The 27,663-nt window shown below is 36.6% G+C and overlaps 2 protein-coding genes across 12 annotated transcripts in view; one reads left to right on the top strand and one right to left on the bottom strand.

Moving 5' to 3' along the window:
• Positions 1-14,562, top strand: part of Nadk2 (NAD kinase 2, mitochondrial) — a 37,718-nt gene extending 23,156 nt beyond the window's left edge. For 5 of the 7 annotated variants that reach the window (XM_004848612.3, XM_021261498.2, XM_021261496.2 and 2 more), the window contains 6 exons: positions 649-714; positions 2,279-2,374; positions 7,571-7,626; positions 7,753-7,806; positions 10,216-10,339; positions 12,488-14,562. In XM_004848612.3, coding sequence (XP_004848669.2) covers positions 649-714; positions 2,279-2,374; positions 7,571-7,626; positions 7,753-7,806; positions 10,216-10,339; positions 12,488-12,626 — 535 coding nt within the window. In that variant the 3' untranslated portion in view covers positions 12,627-14,562. The remainder of the gene's footprint in view (positions 1-648; positions 715-2,278; positions 2,375-7,570; positions 7,627-7,752; positions 7,807-10,215; positions 10,340-12,487) is intronic. The other 2 variants (XM_004848613.3, XM_087189298.1) reach the window with 1 other exon arrangement.
• Skp2 (S-phase kinase associated protein 2) overlaps positions 1-27,663 on the bottom strand; it is a 55,076-nt gene that overhangs the window by 2,836 nt on the left and 24,577 nt on the right. For 2 of the 5 annotated variants that reach the window (XR_015442234.1, XM_004848614.3), the window contains one exon: positions 17,112-19,185. The exons of 1 other annotated variant lie outside the window; for it this stretch is intronic. Coding sequence is in view for 3 of the 4 variants with exons in the window: in XM_004848614.3 (XP_004848671.1) it covers positions 18,972-19,185 (214 nt within the window). In the remaining variant the exon portion in view is untranslated. 2 more of the 5 variants (XM_087189300.1, XM_004848616.3) reach the window with 2 other exon arrangements.

Raw genomic sequence — 27,663 nt, 5'->3', positions numbered from 1 at the left:
GTAGTTAACTGCTGTGAGAGCTTTTACTGGCTATGCCTTGTAATTTGTACTTACTAAAAAATTAAGTAACTTATAAAAGGAGGAAAACGGGGATTAGATGATACACTTGGGGGATCAGTTAAGTCCCTTAGGATAGTGTCTGATGCTGCTTCTTTTTGTGTTTTTTGATGCTTCACCTGATACCTTTACTAAAATAAGCCAGCATTAGGTGGGCTTCTGATACTATTGAACACATTGTAACCACTGAAGACATTAGAACTTATTTTTAAAGATTCTGTGATTATTAGGCAGAAAGAAATGGAAAATTTATTTGCCCACTATGTGTCAAACTTTTTGTATTATGTAATCTCATTTAATGCTTATAGCATTCCTATGAGAGTTAGTTATTAGTGGAAAAAAATTGACATTTGGAAGGTTCAAACAACATGGCCAATGTCATATATTTAAACATCAAAACTATTATATAAGCCCATTATTTCTGACTTCATACCCTGTATTGAGGCTTTATTATGTTCGTAAAACTTAAGTACTTTGCTTGGAAAATATGAAGTGCAGCAATATTATTCCTGCCTCATTTATAATGTTCTTAGATCTAAGAACATTTCAAAAGCCCAATGTTTTTCTTTTCTCCTATTTGTTCTAACCTAGAATGTCTTATTCTTGGGCTGTAGCAGTGGACAATTTAAGAAGAACTATACCCACTCTAAAGGGACTGTGAGTTTTATTGCTGCCTTAAAAAGTAATCTTCCCCCAAACAAAAATTCTGTGAATTAACTAATCTCAATAAACCTGCATGTGAGAATGACACTAAATTTGCTCATTGTTTTGAACTCGACACCTCTTAACTGACTATGCTTTTCTTCCTCTCCACTTCTGCTTTTCTTCCACTCTTTCCCATTTACTTCTAATCCCTTTTGTTACTGTTTAACCTTGGCATAGTACTAGCTGTTTCTGTGGATTTGGCTAGCTTGTCTATACATAATAGATTCCTAATGTTCATTTTCTAAGAAGACTTAACAAAGCTATGAAGTAGATTAAATGTGTATGTTAGGCTTGCTGTCTTTTGTTTTTATAAGGAGCGCTAACTTCAGAGGAAAAATATAAAGGAGTTGTTTCATGTATAACCCTCGCAAATTAAGATCTTGCAGGAGAAATTATAAGGGTTAAAATAAAGTTTTATCTGTAGAGTGTTTGTGCTTGCAAGAGTGTCTAATAGTTGTCATTTTGAAAAGCTGTATTAAGGGATTAATTTTTTTAGTTGATGGAGAACAAATAATCCAGTGTTGATCAGTGATACCATTATTTTAAAATAGAATTTACAAAATAGGCTTTTACATAGTCCAAAAGTTCTTTGAATAGTTAGAAATCATTTCCACATTCTTGGAGTTAAAAAATAGTACCATTTTTGCTGATGTTAGAAAACTTAATTATATACTTATGAAATAGTCTAAGAAATGTTAATCTCTTAAGAAATTAGTTCAAGCAGGATATAGTGATACACCCCTGTAATATGGCACTGGGGAGGCTGAGGCAAGATTGTGGGTTCAAGGCCAGCCTGGACTACATGGTGAGACCCAGTTTCAAAAAAAAAAACGAAAGAAAAGAAAAGAAATTAGTTCTAATTTTATTCTAATTTATCTGCTAATCTAAAGTGATCTAAAATTTTTCTTTGCAGCTTTTTATCTCTGTTAGATTACTACCAATTCAAAAAGTACATTAGCTGGCCGGGGATTTAGCTCAGTGGTTCCGCCACCTGCCTCGCAAGCACAAGGTCCTCAGTATGATCACCGTACCAAAAAAAAAAAAAAAAAAAAACCACAAAAAAAATTAACATACAGTATAACTGTACAAACAAGAGTTTAGAAGGAAGTATTGATAACTCAGAACATTAGAGAGATTTGGATTTATCAAGGACTAGTCATGAAAAATTCATCTGTTTTCCTTTTTGAATTCTGAAATGAAGCTCTGTATATATTAGATTCAATAAAAGTGGTAGCAATGCTAGCTAAAAATTGACAAGGCCCTGTTTGATGTATTAAAGTATTGATACAGAGGAGCATGTAGATCAGAAAGGCCTGCAGACATACAAAAAATGTTTTCTTCTAACTTTTTCACTTAATCAGCTTTGGAATTAGAGGCATAATTTGTGTGTCTACTAAGAGGATATGTCTTGAAGCTGACATACTTAGATTCCGTCAGTTGTGAAGAAGATTGTGTCTGTTTTATTTACTATGAGCTGCAAGCTCAGCAAAAACAGTTTTATGTTCTCTGTTTACAGGGCATCCTACTATGAGATCTCAGTGGATGATGGCCCGTGGGAAAAACAGAAGAGTTCAGGGCTCAATTTGTGTACTGGAACAGGATCAAAGGCCTGGTAAGTAACTTGGGATGTTGCTTGTCAAGGTTTGTGAAATATTTTAAGTACATAATTTATTTGATATCTCATATTGGTGCACCTAGTATGCATGAGGTAGCTCGGTGTTATGTAGGTGACCCAGTTTCTGCTCCATTCATTGACTGAGTACCTTACTGGCCTCATTCCTGCTCTACCCTAACCCCTACCCATCAGCACACTGAAGAAACCACAGCAGGCTACTTGCAATTCCCAGCACATGGTTTACTCTCTCTTGGCTTTTTGTTTTCTCTCAGTGCCAAGTCCACTCCAATAAATTAATCCCTTTTTGCTTTTCCCTAGCACTTTTCTCACAGTGCTATTACAGCACCTGTCATCTTATTATCTAGTATGCTAATATCTAGCTAGTTTGAGCAACTTGAGGGATTTGAACTGGTGACTGGTGTTTTTTATATAAAAATAGACAAAATAGTATAATGAACCCCATGTACACGCTAGGCAGTTCAATAATTATCAATCTGCCTCGTTTTTTTTGGTTCTTTGGTATCCTAAACTTACCTATGTTCTTTATCCTATGTTATTTTAAAGTAATTTTCAGGCATCATATCATTTCATTCATAAGTACTGTATTAAGTAACTTTACATTTTTTTAAAAACTTAGTCTTCACCAAATAAAATAATAATTTTGGAAAAAACCCAAGAATTTAAAATGATAAGTTAACATCTCATTTTCCTGATGGCTAGTGAGAGGAACATTTCTCCCACCCAAATACTAACCAGGCCCGACCCTGCTTAGCTTCTGAGATCAGACGAGATTGGGGTGTTCAGGTTGCTATGGCCATAGACGAGAGGAACATTTCTAAAATGACTTTTCCAATAATTATTTGAAAAAATAAATGTAACCATCTAATATGCTCTAAAATTATAACTATCTCAGATTAAATTAAAAACATTACAAATAACAGCTTTCATTTATCATGGTAGCATATTTTTTATGGAAAATAGTATGCTACCTGTTGAAAACTGAAATGAGAATTAGAAATTATTCCTCAGATTCTTTCCTTTGTCTTCCCCCAGTATTCTCATCCATTAAAATGGGCACAATGGTGTAATTGAAAAGGATATTGGCCTGGGGATTAGGAGAGCTGGTTAAACCACTGCCTAGTTTTGTAACCCTTTATAAGTTTCCTTATGTGCAAGATGCCAGGCATGGAATAGATACAGTCTTATTTTCTGAACTTCTGAGATGCTGTAAGGTTCTATTTTATGCAGTGTAACTTATCACACATTTTATATGTATTGATCCCTATAGAAATCTTGAAAGAATACGGTACTATCCCTTTTTGTAAGGAGGAAGTTGAAGTTAGCTGGGCCTGATGGCACAAGCCCATAATCCCAGCTGTCAGGATGAGGCAGGAGGATTACAAGTTTGAGCCCACCCTGGGCAACTTAGCCATTTAGTAAGATCCTGTCTCAAAAGAGAAGGGGGCAGGAGGGATATAGCTCAGTGCAAAGGCCCTGGGTTTAATCCCCAGTATGGGTTGTGTGTGTGAGGGTGAGACACTGAAGCTTAGGAAGGATAACAATTTAAGCCAAGTCACACAACTGGTATCAGAATTTGGATACAAGCACAGTATGGTTGAGTGCCTTTTTCACTGTCTGTCCTTGTGCTGCATCACAGGGGAAAGTCAGCTTTTAAATGGAGAAGAGGGCTTCTGAGACATCTATAGAAGTCACATAGTTGAAAGTTGAATCATTGTTGTCTATAAGTCTGTTTCATATTGTTGTAACAATACTACTGAATGGGTAATTTATAAAGAACCAAGGTTTGTTCTCACAGTTAGCTGGGGAGTCGGTTATCATGTTGCCAGCATCTAGTGAGGGCCTTCTTGGTGTATCATCCTATTGTAGAAGATGGGAGAGAGGGAACTGAACTCATTCTTGTGTCAGGAACCCACCCTGAGTTAACAGCATTAGCACAGTTATCCAGGCAGAATCCTTGTGGCCTAATCCCCTCAGTTTCCCTCTCTTAATACTGTTGCATTGGGGATTTTCTGACACATGAACTTTAGGGAACACACTCAAATCATAACAGTTTTGTTGAACTAAAAAACTATCAAACTTGCTAATCTTAATGAAATAGTGCTTTTGCTAAATGTAGTCGGGCTTTGACTTTTTTCTTTGGAGAGTGTGTGTATAATTTTGATAGTTTTACTTGTCAAGTTTTTGTCAATGATAAGAACATAAAGACTAGCAGTCACTGTTAATCCCCTCCCACACACACACCCTGTACTGGGGATTGAATCCAAGACCTTTACAGTGAGATACACATTGTAACCAGAGTTACATGTTACATTTGAATAAGTAAGGCTGAGATTAGAATTTCAGCCTTCTCTGTGTTGGTTATTAAAGTACTCTAGTGTAGAATTCCACATCCTATCCTTAAGCTCTTGCTTTGAGCAAATTGCTTGCCTCTAACTCTCTGCCTCTTCCTTTCTGTTACTGCTGAGTTTTTTGCTGAGATACATCTTTTGTTCTTTTCTCTTTGGAAAATGCAAAGAGAGAAGAGCACCCTGGAAGCAAGAGGGACTGGGAGAAATCTATACATTTTTATACATCATAATTTTATTTTATCACATACTACTTCTGAGCAGTATGTACTTATTTTATCACATACATTTTTTAAATTATCACATATACTCTGGAGTTAGGCGATTTTATTTTCATTAACAGAGTATGAAGTCTCTTAAGTTAACTGACTTGCCCAAAGCCATGTGGCTAATAAATGGTGAAGTCAGGATTTAAATCAGAGATATAACTTCAATCTGTAAAGCCCTGAGGAGTCACTGGAAAGAAAAGTTAGGATAGTCTATTTTCTTTTCTTTTTTATTTTTTGATAAATAAAAAGTTGTTTTTTACATGACCATGTCAGTGCAAGAATATAGAAATGTGGAAATGTGTAACTCAGGGTAAGCTAGTTGTTGTAACATAATGGCTCAACATAATAGAAGTTTATTTCCTATTCTCATAAAGCACAGTGGGTAATTGGTAGGTGGCTTTCCTTCAAGCAGCAATTCAGGGAGCTAGGCTCCTTCCATCCTTGGCTCTGCCATCTTCTAAACATAGTTCCTGAGTTCACTGTGTTCATTTTTGTCAAGCCACAGTTTAAAAAGAAAGACCACGGAGGACCCCCTGGCAGGCTGGTGAGCCAGGCTTGGAAGTGCTGCCCATCCATCCACTCATATTCCTGTATCTAGAACTCACATGCTTATATGGTGAGAGGGGCTAGAAACTAAAGCCTAACTATATGTCCACAGAAAAGAAAAGGGTTTAGGGATTCCTGTATTTGTTTTTTCAAAAATTATTTTACAGGGTTCAGATATAGGGGTTGTATTGAATAGCAAATGTCTGAATTGTCCCTTAGCTCAGTCTTCTGTCTAGTGTTACATGGTTTATCCTCCACACTAGAAGTCAGAATGGAGTCACCAATCACCATATTTCAGTTTATTCCTCAGGCTGCTCTCCTCCCTCCTCCTGAATATATTCTGCCCTGTCTGACTTAAGGTCAGGGTTAATTTATTTGTCATGTTTTGTTTTTTGTTTCGTTTTGATACTGGGCATTGAACCCAGTGCCTAGTGCTAGGCAAGTGCTCTACCACTGAGCTACACCCCTAGTATTTTTTAATTTTAAAAATTTTGAGGTGAGTCTCACTACGTTGCCCAAGCTGGCCTCCAATTTGTAGTCTTCCTGCCTTAGCACCCACCCTCTAAGATTACATGCATGTTGGCACCATGCCTGACTGAGAGGACATTTTTATGAGATGAAATTTTAGTATGTCTTTGATGTAGAACATAACTTATTGCTCGTAAAGGTAGATTGAATTGGCTAAAGTCCTTGTTACAACCATAGAAAACTAATGTTAATATAACTCCAATTCAGAGAATTTATTTAGTTCTGGTTTGTGGTATCCTTAATAATTCATAGTTTGGGAATATTAGAGCAAGTTCTTATAAGAATTCTGTGTTTACTATAAAGAGACATTTATTAGTCATTAAATCTTTTGATGTTTATTAGAACTCTAATAATCATATTTTTTCTTTTGTATGGGGGATCAAACTCAGGACCTCATGCTTGTCAGGCAAGCACTGTGCCGCTGAGCTAAATCCCCAGCCCAATAATTTGCTTTTATATGATTTTTAGATTTTAAAATAAGGAAAGTTCCTAAGCATTCAATAATGTGAGTGTTCAGAAGAATTAGAATACGACTAATGTATCTCCCTTGGTTTTAACATTTTTTGTTCAGTGTTGAATCCTTGCCTCGAACCAGGAAGTACCCTAAGTGCTTTGTAGTGTATAACGATAATACTAATAAGATACATATTTACTGAATAAGAAAGTCAGGAAACTGACAGTGTTTTGCTTCATACCACATAGTCTGAGCAAAGGTACAGAGGTAGGAATGAGTTTTTTATAGTTAGATCGTGAAATCTGTGGTAGATGATGGTGAAAGATGGAGTAGGCAAGGACCAGATCTTAGATTTTGTTTTTAAGCAAAAGAGTTTGATATGTGAATGATTTCAAACTTTTAAGGTAATAATTTGAATCTACATTTTGCCTCTAAAATGTCGAAAATATTTTCACATTTGTCTAAAGGTGAAAGCATAAGATTGGAGAGTACAGGGAGTTAACTTACTATTTCACTGCATAGTGAAAACAGTGAAAAGCTAGCATCTTCATTTTACACACGCACACTATAATCCCTTTAAAAAATTAACCTTTTGGTTATCCTTCCATATCATACTGTATAGCTGTATTCTTTTTAGCATCATAATGAGTAACTATAATTTATTTAACCAGTTTCCTATGACTATATATTTATTGTGCAATTATAGTGCTTCAGTAAATATTTTTATATGTATCTTTGTACATTATATGTGGGAACGTATTTTAAGATAAATTGCTAGAATACAGAATATGTTCATTTTAAATTTTGATAGTGCATGAATTGCTTTCCAATTGCAACTTCTGTACCCCTACCAGTATGAGAATACTTGTTACCCCATAGCCATTTCAATACATTATTTGTCAGTGTTTAGCTATATTCATTTATAACTTGTCTTAATAATTTCTAAAAATTCTATACATATTAAGCATTTATATTTTTAGCATATTTTTAGAATTAAAACCTGAAATAATTATGTTGTTTTTGTTTCCAGGTCTTTCAATATTAACAGGGTTGCAACTCAGGCTGTGGAAGATGTTTTAAATATTGGTGAGTATCAAAACAACTATTATATGCTATGATTATAGTATGTAATATAATGTATATATGGTAATGTATATTAGCTGTTATATAAACTATTTGATGAAAATATATCCCGCTTTCCTCTTTCAACAGCAAAACGACAAGGAAATTTGAATCTTCCATTGAACAGAGAATTGGTAGAAAAAGGTCAGTAACAAATGATATTAATCACTAATAGTTTAGTTTATATCAGTTTTGAGTGATAGTATAGAGTTCTTTAATTAGCAAAGCAGTTGTTTTAGAATCAAACATGTGCTTAATACAATAACCCTTTAAATGTGACTAAACAATATAAAGATTAAACTTAGATTTTATATTGGACCTGATGTATAATTTTTAAGCCAAAATATTGTACATAACCATAAACATGTCCTGGGGAATAGGAAAATATAGAAAAATCTGTACCTTGCAAATAGAAATCTGTATCTTGCAAATAGAAAATGCATATCTAAATTCCCTGTGGCACTGCAGCAGGTTACTTCCTTACCATGGTTTTGCTTTTCATGGTTTCAGCTCCCTAAAGTAGATTGTTTTTCTTTCAATTTGAGACCAAAATGATTATTTTAATCATGGGTATTAGCATTCAGTCTGTATCAAAGAAAGCAAAATTGGGCACATACAGTATAATAATCAACTCTCAATTGTAGAGTTTAACTTAGAATATAACCTTAAAGAAATGGTAAAGATTTTAAAAAATGTTTTATTTTATGAAAAAATAAAACTATGACAAAATAAGAGAATAGTTAATACACCGTGTTATCTTCAAAGTAATTACTCAGAGTACAAAACATAGACAAAAAGATTCTCTTACAAAGAAGAAACAAACAGAAAAGAGCCGAAAACTTTCTTTTCAGTGAACTAAGAGAAACTAGTAGTAAAGGTTTAAGGTGAAGTTTATGCCAATTACCTTGAGTTGATCACTACCCAAAGTATACATGAATCAAAATATCACATTTGTCTCTTATAAATATGTGCAACTATGTGGAAATCAAAAAATGCAAATCTAAAAATTAGATAATTGGACAGATAGATGCACACACACACATACACATACATGCACATACACCGAGACAGGTTTATGTCATTTATAAATAAGGGTATATGCAAAATATACTGATTAGTTTTTATTTTAATAAACATATATTTTTACTGGATAGATGTTATCCCTTTGAAGATTTAACTATCATTAAGCAATAGTGAATGCTGTTTGTACAGTCACTGTTATTGACATTTCTGGAACTATTCCTTTGAAGTTTCTTTCAGATCTAGAATATTTCTGGTGATATGTTCCCAAGAAAGCAAATTTTTATGTTTTTGGATGAATTAGATTTTGTTTCTAAAGAGCCACATATAATTTTTCAACTTCATGATGGTACATGATATGCATTCAGTAGAAACTATACTTAGAATTTTTTTTCCTGAGCTGGTAATAGCTTTACTAGATAGGATCCTGTGTGGTGGCAGTGAACAGTGCATATTCTAATGTACTGCGTTGCTCTGATGTTTCATAGGTTAGGTGTATTAAGTGCATTTTCAATTTACAACATTTTCAGGTTATGATGAGTTTGTAGAGATGAAATCTCATTGTAAGTTGAGGAGCACCAGTAACTCAAATGATACTTTCATGAATAAGGTAGATGATCTGACAGTCTTGTAATTTTTTCTTAATACAGTGATCAACTGATCTATCTTTCAAGCCTGATTTCTTCATATAGTTTCTTCCTCTTTCTTTCCTTTACCTCCTTCTTTCCTTTCTTCTTCTCCTTCCTTTCCCTCCCTCCTTCTTCCCCTTCCTTTGAGGCAGCGTATTGCTATATTGCCTAGGTTGGCCTCAAACTCCTGGGCTCAAGTGATTCTCCTGCCTCAGAATCCTGTGTAGCTGAGATCACAGGGGCACGAGACACGTCACCACGCCTGGCTTATTCAGTTGTGCTTTGCATGCCAACCCTCGTCCCTCATGTGCCTCTTGGCATGGGAAAAGGCAGGTCCCAAAGATTTCTAAAATTATCTTGAGAAATGAGTTTCATTGGAGAAAGAATATCGCCTATTACTGTTTGAGGCTGTTTTATATCAAGACTTAACTTATAAACTCTTTGGCATAGTATTCTGGAAAGAATTTAGCAGGGGAACATGGCAACCCAAGTTCTGTTTTTGATACTTTTGAGTGTGTCTACCTATTTCCTTTAGTTTTTTTTTTTTTTTTTGTACCGGGGATCAAACTTGGGTCCTTCCGCTTGTGAGGCAGGCGGCGGAACCACTGAGCTAAATCCCTGGCCTCCTTTAGTTTTAATTTAATTACTATCTTTGTAGGTAGTATTTTTCCCAGTTAAACTATACTTATTTCTGTATTGTGGGTGATAATATACTTTTGTGGGATATTTGTGGATGGTAATACTCATTTATAGTGTTGTGTGTGTGTGTGTGTGTGTGTGAAGTCTGTGTTGAACTCCAAGCAAATTCCGCCCAGACTTTTAAGTTGGGGATAGCATCTGTTTTGTTTTACACTTCTCAAAAATGACCATCCTTCGTTGAATATGGTAATTTTTTTTCTTACAGTAACAGATGAATATAATGAATCACTGCTGTACAGTCCAGAAGAACCAAAAATACTTTTCAGTATCCGAGAACCGATAGCAAACAGAGTTTTCTTCAGCAGCCGCCAGCGTTGTTTCTCCTCAAAGTAAGCATCCTCGGTCTGACTTTGATGTTCATCCCTTTCATTCATCATATAGCAGTGTTAAAAGTACTAATTGGTTTAAATTTAATGTGGTAGAAAAAGCTTTACCTATGAAATTAATGAAGAATCATGCTAACCTGGATAATATACTTTCAAAATGTGATTTCAGAGAAACTAAAATTTTATTGAAAAGAGGCATTAGTTATTTAATTGGTTGATTTTGATTTGTTGGTTTTTTTAATGTGTCAAGATACAATAAGGTCGAATTGATCATTTTAATTTTTTTTTTTTTTTGGTACTGGGGCTTGAACTCAGGTCCTTGAGCTTGTGCAGCAGGTGGTGAAACCACTGAGCTAAATCCTCAGCCCTTCAAATTGATTATTTTAAAAGAAACATTAGAAACAAATCTTTTTAGTAAGCTGTGGAATAAAAGCAGGATAAATATTTGTGTAAAACCTAAGTTAGAGTAAGATTAATTTCTCTCAGCTTTTCCCTAAATGTGAACACCCAATGTATTGAATTTGCTTCATTTTTATTTTTGAGGGGGGAAATGTATACCCAAATGAATATAATTTATTTTATAAAATTTTGCCCAATTTTTTCAAACTAACAAGAAAACTTAGTTATGAGAAAATGTCATCTCACAGCAAGCAAAGACCAGGTTAATTATAAAATGGCACCTAGCGTGTAAATATCCTTTTTTTTTTTAATACGTATATATTTGATTTTTTCCAGATAAAATGCAAAAAGAAAACCTGTCTTAATATTACCTTATTTGAGAGTTAATTTTGATTAATTAAATCAAATCTGTACTCAGTTTGAATGAGACTACAAAGATTCCTTCCAAGATACATTCTTATCTTTATGTTTGAATTTTTGTAATAGAATAATTTTGTACTTGGGCAGTTGGGAAAGGTTTCTTAAACTTGTCATGAAAAGTACTTGAACAACAAAAGATTAATCACTTGAATTACACTAGAATTAAGAACTTATAGTAATAAAAGACATCAGTAATAAAAAGGCATGCTACAGAGAGAGAATGATATCTGCAAGACCTATATGCAACATGGGATCATAGCCAAATATATAGTGCAGGTTGAACATCCCTAATCTGAAAATCTGAAATTATAATTTTCCAATATCCAAAACTTTATGAGAACAGCCATAATGCCATAAGTAGAAAATTCTACACCTGGCATCATGCTATGGGTCATAGTCAAAATGTAAGTGCACTAGAAATGATATAAAATTATATTTAGGTTGTGTTTACAATATATATGAATCATAAATTTAGACTAGTTTGTCCACTCCCCAAGATATTTCATTATCTGTATGTCAGTATTCCAAAATCTGAAAAAAATCTGAAATCTCACACATTTCTGAAGCCAAGCATTTTAGAAAAGGGATACTCAACCTGTAAATAAAAATTCCTGCACATCATTAATGCAGTCCAACAAAATGGGCAAGGTACAGGAATTTGAGAAAAGAGGATATCCAGTGATCATATGAAAAAGGCACTTGAGCTTATAGTCATCTGGGAGATGAAAACTAAAAGTATGTAAGAAGATACAACACACACACTTAGAAATGGCTAAAATATTTATATAAAGTACTGGAACAGACAAAGCTGTTGCTACTAAAGTGATAGAAATTAGGATAGTGAGTATGCTTGGGAATGGGAGCGAGCAGGGGTAGTAGCAGGAAAAGGGCATGGATTCCTGATTTGGATAATGATGCAAGTATGTCCATTAATAATTTGTGCCTCTTCTGTGTGTGTGTGTATGTATGTGTATATATACACATACATACATGTATATATATTCTTTCTGTAAAAATTTTACATGAAAATAACACTTGCTCAATACTTAAAATAATTTGTAATAACTCAGTGGCCATATGAAAACAGTCTTTGAGTTTTATCACTTGTAAACTTGTTCATTGGAATGTTTGATTTAATGGTTCTATCCTGAGCATTTTGTACAAATGAGACTGTGACAGTGTCCCCATATTGTTCACAGCCATGCATTTTCTCACATTACTTGGTTTTTGAAATCAGGGCCAAATAATTTGCCAGTTCAGATAAAAATTCAGTTATTATTTTGTTAGGGTTAAGAAAACTATTAATATTTAATGAGATATCCTTCTGCCTAGGGTTTGTGTTCGCTCTCGTTGTTGGGATGCCTGTATGGTTGTGGATGGAGGAACTTCTTTTGAGTTTAATGATGGGGCAATTGCTTCGATGATGATCAGTAAAGAAGATGAGCTTCGAACTGTGCTTCTAGAACAGTGAAGGATTTCCTCAGATGACAAATATTGATTACTGGAAAAATATTTTTACTGCAGAACAGACTACCACCCATAAAGCCTTTTGTTTTTTTGGGTTATTATTGATACCAGTTGCCATGAGCTCAAAGGTGACAAAGAAAATGAGATTTACATTATTCTTCTGTTGGCTTCAAATACAGAAAAGATGTTGACTGTGTAAAAAAGTAGATGGACTAAATGGAATAGAATTGATACCAGTGAATTTTTAAATTCTTTACAATTGGTAACCAAGATGGTTGTATCTTTTAAAATTTAGAAGCAGGTTTACATAAAGGATTAAATGTTTAGGATTTAAAATTTTAACTGTTTTTTTTTCTTCCTTTCCTTTGTGCAGTTGGTCATATACCATTTAAGTGCTTATTTTTCATAGTACCTAAAAGTAAGGATTCTTAAAAATTTTGATTATAGAGAATTTTGATAAATCCTGACATTGACCTAATTGAAGTAGGTAAATGTGGTTTTTATATGTGCTAAGAATTTTCTAATTCCAGATCACAATGATGTGATCTTTATTGATTTAAAAATTTCAGTAATTTCTGAAATTATTTATACGTATTTTCATTTTTCATTGTCAATTTCAACAGTGCCAGGTAAAATACATCTGTTGGGACAAAAATCATGATGCTGTTACAGATATACTAAAGTATCTACTTTAGGTTAGACAGTCTTTAAAAAGATGACTTTGAGTCTAATGGGTCTCTCCTGTCTTTAGTCAGGGACTAAAAGGATGAATTGATGAAGCATAGTCTCTTAGGAGTTTGGCAAAAATCTTTAAAAAATATTTTGATCAAGTGTTGGCAATACTGTTAGAAAGAATGGATTCTTTAGTAAATATGTAAAACAGTACTTTTGGAACTGCTTTATTCAGTATTGTAATGGGTTTCATTTATTTCATATTTCAAATTTTACATAATAGCTTTGTAGGGTAAAATGTGATGGCTTTTCTTTTTTTCCCACTATGAGAATTCCTTTATTCTTGGAGGAAATTTTTATTTAATTCTTGGATCTACTTATAGTAAGTAATCCTATAATTTTCAACAAAAAGCTCCTATTGCTGAATAATGAAATGGCATTCTCATGCCATTTATCCAAAGTTGTGTTTTTTTCACTGTTGAAATTGTCATTGACAAAATATTTATTAAATACCCACTCTGTGCTGTGTATTACTTACTGTTAGGTGCTGGATACATGTTGATGAATGAAGCATACTATCACTAGAATTTGAGACTAGTGGGCTCAGAAGTAAAATTCGTTGGGAGCTAGGATGTATAGTCAAATTGAGAGCTCTTAGTTTTGCCACCAGTGTTTAACATGTTGCTCTTACACCAGAATTTTAAAAAAGAAATGTTAAGGTAAAAAGGTAATCTAGATTTTGATGTATATTGCTAAGAATCTGTTATTCTCTTAATTAGGAATAATCTGCATAAACACTCAGAGCAGAGAATTTACATGATGCATCAGATGGAAATAAAATAAAAATTAGCGTTTTCTCAGAGGTAGATATAAGTTCCAGTTGGATTTAAAATATGTAAGACCACTTTATAAAGAAGTTAAAATTCCACAATATAGAATCTCCTTTAGCAGATTTTAAAATATCTTGAAAAAAAAGACCAACTTGATATTTCAAGGAATATTGTGATTGCCCATGTGTTACCATAGACCTGTTAATGTGTAACATATTAATAGGTAACCTGCTGTATGAAATTGCTCATAAGTCATAATTTAGAAGTTCTTAATATGCTTCATTTGCAATGTAACTTCTGCTCCGTGGTGGGGATTTATTTGTAAGAGATGAGAAACAGAGCATGTTAGAATAGCCAAAATGTTTTTCTGAATGAGTTAACCTTTAAATGGCAACTATATGTGAATAAAGTTAAACCATTGTTATCTTTTTTACTTCATTATTTCCTCATGGGGTCATTATTTGAAAACCAAGTTTTCCCAAAATACCATTTTAAGAGTTTTTACTCACTGCGGTGTATTCTGTACCCTGCAGACTTCCTTCATTGTGACATTTGAGATAGAATGATCAGTTATTTAATCAGAGGGTGAAGTGGTTACCTGAAAAATGTAGACTCTTCAGAAAACTATCAAATATTTTTGATGTTTCATTTAAATATTGAGGGCCCAGTATATTGAATCATATTACAAGTTTTAGTAAATGTATAGCTTTCACTTACAGAAATTTTACAGATTTCACTTCTTAAATAAGCAAAATAGAGCCAGTTAATACAGATATTTTATTGTGAAATATTCACTTGAGTTGAAAAAGGTGTGATATAAATTTAAGGACACATTACCTATTGCTCAGCTGTGAAAATACCAATGTAAATTTAGAACTTAAAGCACTAAAATTTCATTCCATTGTGCCAATGTATGTATCTTGATACTTAAGAAACTATCTATACCAAGACAGTAGTGCAAAAAAGATCCCAGAGATAATGTAACAACCAGATAATGTAACAACAATATGATGAAACATATATATACTGGTGTGGGGAGAAAAGAAAATGTACTATTGAACTAAACAAGTTATTTTTTCAAATGCAGATTATTTTTGCCTTTAAGTGTACATACTTGGGTTGTATCATGTCAGTGAGAAGGCTTATTAAATTTTGTACATTAAGGAAGGTATGAAAAGTTAAGTCTTACACATTTTTAAGAAAATCACTAAAGATAGAAAATATTTTAAGTATTATCTTGAACACCTTAAATATTGATTTTAATGCTCAAAACTAATGTAGATATTTTGGTACTCATTTTGAGAAATATAAAAATCATCATTTTAATGTTCAGATTCACTAAAACATTAAAGCAGAATGCAATAAAACGTTTAGTACAGGATTGTAGGACTTTGACCTGTATCTTGTCATTAGAGACCTTTTTTACTTTCTGGGATATGTGGCTAGGTAGGGAGGGGGGAAAAAGTGATTAAGTGCTTTTCTGGGATTAGCAGCATACACAGTAACAAGTTTCCTTCTCTTTGCCCAGTCCCTAGACCACTTGCTTTCCTTCATAATGTTCTGAACCTTTCCCTGTGCTATTGTTCAAACACAGTTATCTTCCACATGGTAAATCCTCTGAAAATGTTGAACTACAGTTGAATTCACTAGGACAAAAGGGACATATGCAGCCTATCCAGAAATCAGTTTTGCCTTAGGCTAGAGTATTCTTCTTATCTCTGGAACTTATGAATAGGGTAGAGGAGGACGAGGAATCAAGGGTCTATAAGTGATACCAGTTAAAATACAAAAGGAGACTGATGTATATCTTTTTTTGATTTTGCTTTTTTGAGACAGGGACTGTAATTCAGGCTGGCCTTGAACTCACTGTAGCCCAGGCTGGTCTCAACTTGGCAAGCCTCCTGCCTCAGCCTCTCCAGTGTTGGGATGACAGGCTTGTGCCACCATGGCCAGCTTGATGTAGTATACCTTTTAATATGTCCTCATGTTACCAAGTATCTCCTGGGAGGCAAAAATCACCGTTTGTCTAGGTCTAGACAAGCTAGATCTAACCACCAGTTTATGGAAATAGGGGACAGATAAACCTGTTAAGCACCATTCCAGGGATAATAGCAAAATCCAGATGAAGCTAGCTTCATTAATGAATACAAGGTAAAAAAGAGGGGACATAAAGATTAACTTTTAAGGATATCATTTAAATGCAATGTGCAGACCAAGTTAAGAGCCTGATCAAAACAAACCCATGTATGAAAATACTGGCAAGAACTAAGACTCAGACTTAATTCGGGAGAATCCTCCTCTCAGAGGTACAGGTCTGAGTGCTATTTCAAACGATCTATGTGTTGTGCGTGTGGCAGCAAGAGAATGGTTGAGGTCCTAGATAATTGGCCAGGAATTAACGATTGTTAAAAATGCATATGGAGTTTATCATAATCTTTACTTACTGCATATATTTGATATTTTCATCATTCAAAAAAAAGGCACAGTAGAGATAATGTAAAAGAATGATCAACAAAACTGGATGATATTCAAGAATCACTATGACACCATTCAAATGGACAGCTGGCTTCAAAAAGAACTGAATTCCTGGAAGGCTTCTGGGGATAAGAAACTAATCAAATAGTTTTCAAGTGACAATAAAATATGATGTATAAGCCCACTGAATCTGTATTTAAAATTTTTACTAGTTGGCTTTTATTGATAGTACTTGACTATCACATTAATCACTCAAATTCAAATGTTTTATAAATGCCATTACATTTGGAAACACTTTAAAGGAAATGAGCCAATACTTAGCACCTTTTAAAAATGCATTATAAACTACCATTTACATTTGAAAACAAGCATATGAAGTAGACAGGATGTTGTTTAGGACTCTGATTTGTAGGGTCTTAGAGTTTACTGAGCCAAATGGCAGCCCCCAGTGACTGCTTTCTAATTTTAATGATGTACTTAAAGGAAAAAAGGAATACAACTTAGCTCAAGTATTCATTTTTATAAAAAGTGTGTTTATTTTAAAACAAGTCTATAAAAGTAGAAATCACATACAAAAATACAGATTACTCTGACATGTTGGAAAAATAGCTTATTGTTGGAACTGAGTTTGGAAATACAGGCACTGTTATGTCTGAAGGCACCCGGAGGGTCAGAGTCCAACCAGATCCTATCACCAGCCCTTGTCACTAATCTGTAAACAATAATTTCAAGTAGTATTTAGCACTTTTTAACTAAGAAATGGAAGCATAATTATTTCCTATGTAACACTAAATGTTCTTCCTTAGGCCTGAGCAAATAAGGGCACTTCAAACTATTACCATATTTTAACCTTTAAAATTTTTGATATTAAAAAAGTTAACCAATTACCAGTCCAATTATTTAAATACAGGATGACCAAAAATTTCACATTTTTTCATTTTTATAAGATAACAGGAAATATAAAAATGACAATATTATCAAATTTATTCAATACAAGAATCTACTGGTTGAAATGACACCTGCTTGAGCGAAGCTTAGGATAGTCTGTATGTAAACGTGCTACCCGAGTGACTCTTGGAGTAAACAAGTGGTTAATAGAAAAGATGATGGGTTTTGGCTTTTTTTGGTTGCACTGTGAAAATAGGTCATCAACTTAAAAGTAGGTTTATTTTTGAGTGATTTTTTAAAAAGAATTTAATGTTTGCTTCTGTGTACCAGGTTTAAAAAATAAAAAATCACTCATGCCATCAAAGGTTTCATCATGTGAGTCTGAACTCTTCTATAAGACGTAGGTGTAAACAGTGGCCAACTGCACTGCATGGAACACCTGCTTCTAGTGTGCATTTCTGATTTAAAGGAACAAGCTGTTTGCAGGTCCAGTAACCTTATAGTGCGTAGTTTCAAACAATTATTTTGAGAGACCATTTAAAAAAAGACAATTTAAAATACTTGATTCCAAAGTAATAAAAAAATAACCTCAGCACTAAAGGAAAACAGGTAGTATCAGTTCAGAATTCTTCCATTCAACTTTTCAAAAACAGACTGATTAGGATAATACCCCTTTCTAAAAGCAAGCCATTTTAAAAAGCTAAACAACCCATAATAACATAATTTGATTATAAAGTTAAAAACCACAATATTTCTTCACTTAATTTAAAATTCTGGGAACACAGTACATTAATGAACATTAAAGGGTTCTTCAGATTAACCTGGCATATAAAATTGCCTCCCAAGCCTTCAAATCCTATGCCAATTTTAAACCTCTGATATCTTTAAATTTGTTTCTTTTAATTGAGGGGTTATGGTGAATTACATGGGGTTTTCGGATAAACTAATTTTAAATGTAAAGATAAAATTAAAATGCATTATCCCCCAGAAAAGATTACCTCAAACACTATATTCTGTGATTCTTACTGTTCAGCTCACAGTACACACATAGCTCAATGTTCTTCTAAGCCATGTCTTATAAAGCAGTACTGGAAAATTAAATGCATAAAAGTTAACACATAGGCTGTGAACATTGTAAGCCTGTGGTAATTTTTAAAGCTTGATTCAAAATAGACTTAATCAAAAGGGCACTTGACAGAGGTGGCTCAAATTTTGATCTTTAAAAAGTCATCTTGAAATTATAGGCTCATTCTTCTACAATTTCCAAAGGCTCTTAAGGGCTCAGCATTGACAGAAGCATTTAAAGTCATTTTTAAAAAGCAACACTTCATAGTTTTCTCTCTCAAATGCTTCCCTAAAATACTTGCAGGATGAAGGCTAAAGGAAAATCAGTAATAAAACTAGCTGAGTATCCAGCAGTTGGGCTTCCTGACTGTTTCCCCCCATTCCAAAGGAAGAGCAGATACCATCCTGCAATAAGTACTTCATTGACAACTGGGCTTTTGCAGTGTCAGGCGGCATTTGATGCCCCATATCTCCTGATTCTGTTTGTTGCCAACAGCTGGCCTGGCAATGGTGGTGAAATAGGAGCAATTAATCTGCAAATGAGGAAGGGCTTCCCTTAATAGTTGAAGGGTACCATCTGGCACGATTCCAAAAACTTGTAGTGTTTTTAGTGTAGGAATTTCTCCAAGTTCACTGGAAAGGAAGAAAGAGACTTTCAGAGGAGGTATCTAAAAACTGACCAGAGTTATATGACCTAATTTTTACAATTTGTATCATAGTCTACAAAATGCAACCTAAAAACATAATCTGCAAGAAATGCTTTGAAGGAACAGCAGAAGTGAATCAAACTTGGAAGAACAGGCCATACAGCCTGACCCACATGGCCTAAGGAAACACACGTGCATTTTGTTAAACCTTAGTACATAACCTCAGAATGCTCTGCGGTTTAAGAATAAAATCCAATCGCATGTTTCCTTTCTCCACACCTGGTCACACAGTGATCTGAAAGGGATTACTGTGTTGTGTGCTGCCAAGCTAGTGGTGCTGAAAGTAAAAGTTTTACTGTGGTGTCAACTGGAACCACAAGTTACATGAAATTTAAAGAGTGTATATGACCTTTATTTGAAGTAGTCTCCATCTCAAAAAGGAGCTATCCACAGAGTGGATGACTTCTGCGTAATGGTCCACAATCCACAGGTCCATTTCATGTGATGAACCACACCAGTGAGTCCTTAAAATATTTCAGTTCTGTAGTTGGGTGCAGATGGAGAAAAGGGGTGCCAAATCATACCCGTATAGGAGGCAGTAGCCCTTTACCTCACACATTACCATTTTTTCATGTCACAAACAGGTCAGTCCTTTTCTTAGGTATTTCACCTTAGGTGAAATACAGCTATGTCAACAGTGAAGTTCTGGTTCACAGAAAAGAGCTTATTTACCTAAAGTAAGTACTGTTTGGTTTGGATAATGATTTTTCTTAACACAGATCTATGTGCCTAGAAATTCCTTTGTCTCCGATCTGTATTTGTTGCAAGCTGGGAAACATAGTACAAAGCCTGAAGAAAAAAAACATTTATTTTGGAATTTCAAAAAAGTTCTACTGCAGAATAATGAACACATCAATGACCTAGAGTTAGAAACATCCTTTACTTTTTACATTGTCATCATTAGTGAAGGACCCTTGTTAGCAAGACAGACTACATATTGCTGCTTGACCCACCTGCCTGCCCTTTAGATGAACTCAGAAGGAGGAAGCTTAGAAACCTCCTCCCCTTAGAGAGTCTCTTAGAAACAACAATTAATCAACTGTTGTTTTACAAATGTTCTAACAGCAGGATGTTCCACTTCTGTACCTTTTGCTTGCTTTACTAGTTCTATCCCATAGGAGGGCCTAAGAACTGTTGGCCTCAAAGGTGTATAAAACATGTTTGTCAACTGCCAGTCGAGGCTCAAGTCCGATGCTTGGCTTGGGTCCCGGCCGGTAATGAACTCCTGTGTGGATTTAATATTGGTCTCTGGTTGGTTCTTTCTCACTGGGTACAACATTCTTGGAGGCCCCAGCGAGATAGCCAGCTGCTCTAGAGCTTATTATCTTGGAGCCTGTTTCTTTTTAGGAGAGACCAGGATTGGACATTGGTGGTGTTTGGCCCCTCTGGACACGGGTCTGCGGAAGGAGAGGCCACCCTGATGGTATTCCAGGCCTCCGGGTAGACCGGTCCCAGCCGGGAGCTATTGCCAATTAACCGACCCACAGGAGTTTATCGGGAAAGCCTCTCGAGGTAAGAATCGAATGATTCTTAGTGCACTGTGGGTAGGTAGGAGGAAGCCAGACTCGGCACAGGTTCCCCTATCTAGAGTCTCTTCACGACGGGAAGCAGACTCAACTGGGTCAGAGACCTCAGAAGAGTGACTCCCTGCATGGGGTCTGAATCCATTCAGCCCCAGAGGTTTATGTGGCCAAAGTCTGTTTTTTTGTCTGTTTATTGTTCTCTGTCTGTCTGCTTGCTTTGTGTGCCTTTTGCGTTTTCACAGGCTAAAATTATAGGTTCCTCACAGTCCATAGAAGGAACTCCACTTGATTGTGTTTTGAATAACTTCAAAAAAATTTATTCCACAGAGAAGATGAATATGACATAAAATTTTCTAAAGGCAAATTGCGAACTCTGTGTCAATCAAAATGGCCAAGTTTCAGAGTCAGTTGGCCCCTGGTGGAAATTTATTCTGTGTACATTGCTCGCAAGGTTTGAAATGTGGTCACAGGAGTCAGGGCCCCACAGGTCCCGATCAACCTTTGGCACTCAATTGGGACAGGACTTTGGTCCGTTAGCCCTGTCTTCCTCCCTTTTTCCTTTAAAACAGAGCCCGGGGGAGGATTGATTTACAATTGGAAACATCAAAATCCCCCCTTCTCTGAAAAACCTCAGGCATTAATCTCTTCTTGAGTCTGTTTTTCATACCCATCAGCCAACCTGGGATGATTGCCAGCAGCTTTTACAGATTCTGTTCACCACAGAGGAACGGGACTGCATTTATCAACAGACAGTCAAAGAGGCCCTGGGGCCAAACCCTGGTGTCACTCCTGGAACTCTGGGGCATTCGGCCAAGGCTGAAATAGTAGTTCTGTCGCAATGCCCCGAATGGGACCCCAATGATGATGACGGTAGGAGGAGGCTGGGGACCTACCACCAGCACTTATTAGGGGTACTCCAGGCAGTGGCCAGAAAGCCCACTAATTTGAGTAAGGTAAGTGAGGTTCACCAGGGAAAAACGGAGTCTCCAGCTGCATTTTTGGACTCTTGGAAGCCTATAGAGTTTTCACTCCTGTTGACCCAGAGGCTCCCAAAAATGCAGCAGCTTTAAATCTGGCCTTTGTTTCCCAGTCGGCCCCAGACATTAAATAAAAATTACAGAAATTAGAGGGATGTGAGGGAAAGAATAAGACTGAACTCGTGAGCATAGCCCAGAAAGTTTATGATAACCATGATGCACCCCCGAGGAAGTCCTAGCCAAGAAACTGGGGAAAGTCACTATTGCTGCACTCCAGAGACAAGAGACAGTCCCTCTGGACAGAAAAAGAGAAAGCCGCCTTTTTGGCTTTAAAGAAGGCCTTAGTGTCAGCGCCAGCCCTGGCCCTACCTGCTGTCACCAAGCCCTTTTGGTTGTCTGTGGCTGAACGAGGGGGCATAGCCAAAGGAGTGCTAGCTCAGGCATTAGGGCCCTGAAACAGACCTGCGGCCTACTGTCTAAAAGACTTGATCCTGTGGCAAGTGGATGGTCCACCTGTTTGAGGGCAGTTGCAGCCACCACCCTCCTGGTCAAGGAGGCAGATAAGCTCAACCTGGGATGGGACCTGGTCATTACCGCACCCCATGCGGTGGAAACATTGCTGAGAGGAGCCCCAGAATGATGGCTCTTCAACACCTGCCTGACTCAGTACCAGGCCCTGTTGCTGGATGCTCCGTGCATCAAATTCGTCTGAGAAACGACCCTCAATCCAGCCACCTTACTCCTGGACTCCAACTCATACCCATGCCCCTCCATAACTGTCTGGACACTCTGACAACTTCCACCACCAACAGCCAGATCTGACTGATGTTCCCCTGCAAAGCCCAGATGAGACCTTCTTTACCGATGAAAACAGCTTCATGGAAGACTGAGTCAGGTATGTGGGGGTTGCCATAGTCAGTCCAGAAAAACAGGTGCACTGGACACAGGCATTAAGCCAAAAGACTTCAACACAGAGGGCTGAACTAATAGCCTTAACTCAAGCCCTGTTAGGTCAAGACAAGGCTGTAAACATCTACACTGACAGCCGGTATGCATTCGCTACTGCCCATGTGCATGGTGACATCTACAGACAGAGAGGGCTATTGACATCAGAAGGGAAAACTATATAAAAAAATTTTGGCCTTATTGGAGGCAATTTGGAAACCCAGGGCATTGGCCATTATTCATTACAAAAGCCACCAAAAAAGAGACAGCTTTGAAGCCCGCGGTAACTGAGAGGCCAATGATGCGGCCCGACAAGTGGCCAGGGAACCAGTGGGGCCAACAGACATTCTGCCCATCCGACCCTTTGGCTACCTGACAGAAAGACCCACATATACCCCGGAAAAAAAAAAAGAAAAGAAACCAAAAGTGAGGGGGTACAAAACTGGACTCAGGCTGGTAGAAAGAGACAAATGAACAAATTTGTCTCCCCTGAGCCCTGGGGTGACTTGATCATCAGTTACATCACTTAACTCACCTGGGAGAATCAAAGTTAAAAAGACTAATGAGCTCTAAGTTTTCAATCCCAGGACTGACCTCTATGGTCCAGGACATCAGTTCCAGGTGTCAGGTGTGTACACAGTTAAACTCCAAGGCAAGACCAAGGAACAAAGGTAATCGACTACGGGGAAGAGAGCCCGGGGAACATTGGGAACTTGATTTCACCGAAATAAAATCCAGCAATAGGTTCAAATATTTACTGGTATTGGTTGACACCGACTCAGGTTGGGTAATAGCTTTCCCCACTTGTGGAAAATCAGCCAACATAGTAACTAAGGTTTTGCTCCAGGAGATATTTCCCCGATTTGACATCCCTCGTTACCTGGGGTCCGACAATGGGCCTGCCTTCACGGCACAGATATCCAAATTGCTGGCAAGGGCACTACATATCGATTGGAAGTTACACTGTGCCTATCGCCCACAAAGTTCAGGGCAAGTAAAAAGGATAGATAGGACCCTGAAAGAAACCCTGACTAAATATGTTCTAGAAACTGGCAGTAGGTGGCCCGATCTGCTTCCTCTAGCCTTGTTAAGAGTTAGATGTACCCCATATGTGACAAGTTTACCCCTTTTGAAATCCTGTATGGGAGGCCACCGCCACTCCTCCCTAAGTTAAACCTTGAACAGATAACAGAGAGTTCTTGTGTCTCTTTACTTCAGTCTCTTCCAGCCTAACAGAGTCTTCAGAGTGAGATCAAAGCTACAGAACAACAGGCTTGAAAAAAAAAACTTTGCAACATTCCAGCCCCATGGTTTCAAGCCAGGAGACATGGTCCTGATATGCTTGGTTTGCTTGCACCGAGGACTTGACTAAATACATTCCCAAATCAGTCTTGGCTACCCAATCTGCCACTTTATTTTGTGTCACCATGTAGGTTGTTCCACAAGTCTTGTATTATAATAAAAAAGGGGGCTGTGAACATCTGGGATTAACCACTGAACCCTAAAGGAGTAAATGGGCTGCCCCCGTTTTAGTGCCCATTCTGGTGGGATTAGGAATAGCCCTGTCAGTGGCTATTGGAACTTCCTCCCTGATCCTTCAGGACACAGATTTTAAAAGCCCTACACCACCAAGTAGCCAGAGATTTGGGTCACCTGAAAGACTCGATCTCCAGATTAAAAAACCAGGTTGATTCCCTAGCTAAGATGGTCCTGCAAAATCAAAGGGGACTTGACCTCCTGTTCATAAAACAAGGAGGGTTATGGAAAAAAAAAAACCTGTTGCTTCTATGCTAATCAGTCTGGTGTCATTAGAAATACCTTAGCTATGGTCAGGGAAAATTTAAAGACTAAATATGCTCAACGAAAGGATTAAAATTGGTTTCAAAATCCATTTGACTGGTCCCCATGGTTAACTACCCTACTTTCTGCTGTAGCAGGCCCCCTAGTTATCTTACTTCTGCTTTTGCTCGTGGGACCTTACATTATAACTGCTCTGACTAAATATGTTAGACAGAGGGTTGATACAGTTAAAATGATGGTGTTGAGACAAAATTATGAGATTTTAAAAGATGTTTAAAAAATATTCAAAGAGTAAATACAGGAATCAAAGATTTGATTAAGTTATAAGAACCAGTGGGGAATGAAGGACCCTTGTTAGCAAGACAGACTCCATATTGCTGCTTGACCCACCTGCCTGCCCTTTAGATGAACTCAGAAGGAGGAAGCTTAGAAACCTCCTCCCCTTAGAGAGTCTCTTAGAAACAACAATTAATCAACTGTTGTTTTACAAATGTTCTAACAGCACGACGTTCAGCTTCTGTACCTTTTACTTGCTTTACTAGTTCTATCCCATAGGGGGGGCCTAGGAACTGTTGACCTCAAAGGTGTATAAAACATGTTTGTCAACCCCCAGTCGAGGCTCGAGTCCGATGCTTGGCTCGGGTCCTGGCCGGTAATAAACTCCTGTGTGGATTTAATATCGGTCTCTGGTTGGTTCTCTCTCACTGGGTACAACAGTTAGCCAAACTTGTTATAACTGTCACTTGTCCTCTGATCTTTCTTCCTTCCAGCCCATTCAACACACCAATGTTTGAGGCATCTTCCTAAGCACTGCTCTGATTATGGTACTCACCTGTTCCAAAAATTTTGATTTTTGTGTATTTAGGGATCCCAGACTGTCTTGTGGGCCTTAAGACCTACCAAGCTTAACTTGCTCTTCTAGTTTTTCCACTACCCTTCTAAATGTATTTGTTTTATATTCCACAAAATACCTTAAGCACTAAAGATGTTTAATATATTTTATCAGATAAAAGGTGAAGGGAAATTTGGAAAATAAATGCACTAAGTAAAATAAATATGCTTGTCTAAAAAGGACAAGATGATTTGTAATATATCAAAAGAAAATAAAGTGGAACAGCTTGCTGTTCTCAAACTAATTTCTAGACTGTAGAAACAAACATAAAAGCAAGGTCACAATCCATAGATGTTTATACTTGTCATCACTAAAGGTGACTGCAATCCTGCATCTGAATCTAATAAGTGAAAATTCTGGTTCTGGGATATCCAAAGAAGACAAATTGTGAGTCATTTTGCAGTGGATAATATTTAAAAGAAGAAACTGTAGGTGGTAGTAAGAAAAAGAGGTGGGATGGCAGATGGGAGAGGAGGAAATATTTCTGCAGCAGTGTTGGCAAAGAGCTTTGGTAAGCAAGGAACTCACAGCACACTCTCAACAGTCATACATGAGAAGGGAGCCACTAAGATGGGCTGACCAGTCAAGGAACAGAAAGTCTTTAAAATTTTAATAAGGAAACAAAAAAATGGCATCCTGGTATGTGCATCACCTACAACACAGAAAAACGAATTTGTAAGAATCTCTTTGATTACAATAGAAGAGAAGGAAACCAGAGATAGTAAATAGAAATGAAGTATCTAAAAGTCATTCTAATAGTAAGTGTAAAATGACTTTGATAATGTCCTCACGTTATTTGTTATCAAAGGTTTATTCTTTACCTCATCCATATAATAATTTTCCTTTATAAAATGTGAAATGCCTCAACTACAGATTCTCCTAACTGAAATTTATGTCTCCTAACCTTAGATCAGCAAACTCTTTGCAGCTTGGGTTTCTTATTTGAATAAGAAATAGAAGATGAGCAGAAGAAAGTTTATACATAAAAAATAAGATCAATTAAGGATAAAGAAATAAATAAAAGCAGTACCTGGGGGAGGGAGGGTAGTTTCTCTAGTATTATAAAACATTATTGGGCCAGGGATTTAGCTCAGTGGTTCCAGTGCCTGCCTCCTAAGCACAAGGTCCCGAGTTTGATCCCCGGAACCAAAACAAAAACAAAAATAAAACATTATTATTACTGAAGAAAGACCTCAAATTTCATTTGCCATTTTCAGAGATAAGAAATAAGTAGCCCTCAATTCTTTAGCAGAGATGACAATCACTCTGGAAATGAGACACCCTGGAATTTTTATTATGAATTTTAAGTATAACAGTTGCCAGAATGACTGAAATTACCGAGAAAGATATTTTATTTTGAGAAACTCCAAGACAGGGCACCAATAAGCTTATCTTAAAGGGTTTACAGTATAAATCATTATTTACATGATGCGGAAAGCAACATTCTTTTTTTTTTCAGGAAACATTCTTTTACCTTAAAATTCAAGGACAGTATCTTCTTCTCACTCTATACTGCTGCTGACTTGGACTACACTTATGCTCTTGATACCCCTGCTTCTCTTCCAAGATTAGATTTAGAAAAATAAGTAATAATAATGAAAAGAAAGTTCATCCCTAGGCCTGTTACGGGACCAAACTCTTTAACTATCAGTTTTACATTTCCTTCAGGGATGCCGATTTTACTGTTACAATGACCCAGAAGGGTCTCCCTTCCTGGCTCCTCCCTTCATTCTGCCTCCTGACTGCCAGACCCTTTTACCATGCCTCCCTGCCTTGAAGTCAGCAAACTATGGACTAAAAAGTGAGCCAAAAGAAATGTTTCCTCCTTTAAGTTGCAAATGTCAGGTACTCTGTCTCAGCAATGGAAAAGGGATTCAGACACAACCCTTCCTGGGAAACTGCCCAAAGTAAGAGCCCAGATGGCAAAGACAGGAAAAAACAGATGACAGAGAAACAATTTTGGATAAATAGTAGAGGCTCCTAGGAATTCAGGATGCTAGAAAATAGAGGGGTGGGAATCTTAATAAGACTTCCATATATAAAAATTTAGACTCCAACATTTGAGAGCCACAAAAGTAAACACTAGTATCCTATTTAGGCAGGGATTTTCCAAATTAGATATTATTAGCTCAGGCTTTATTCATTAATTCTTTTTTTTTTTTTTTTGGCACTGGGGATCAAACTCAGGTCCTTGCGCTTGCACAGCAGGCAGTGAAACCGCTGAGCTAAATCCCCGGCCCTATTCATTAATTCTTGAAACTAATTCA

The sequence above is a fragment of the Heterocephalus glaber genome, unplaced genomic scaffold (assembly GCF_053883595.1).
Source record: "Heterocephalus glaber isolate CG9 unplaced genomic scaffold, H.glaber_assembly_v1.0 deba00001538, whole genome shotgun sequence".
Taxonomy (NCBI): domain Eukaryota; kingdom Metazoa; phylum Chordata; class Mammalia; order Rodentia; family Bathyergidae; genus Heterocephalus; species Heterocephalus glaber.
The sequence above is the reverse complement of the archived record's forward strand: the minus strand, read 5'-3'. Positions and strand labels throughout refer to the sequence as shown.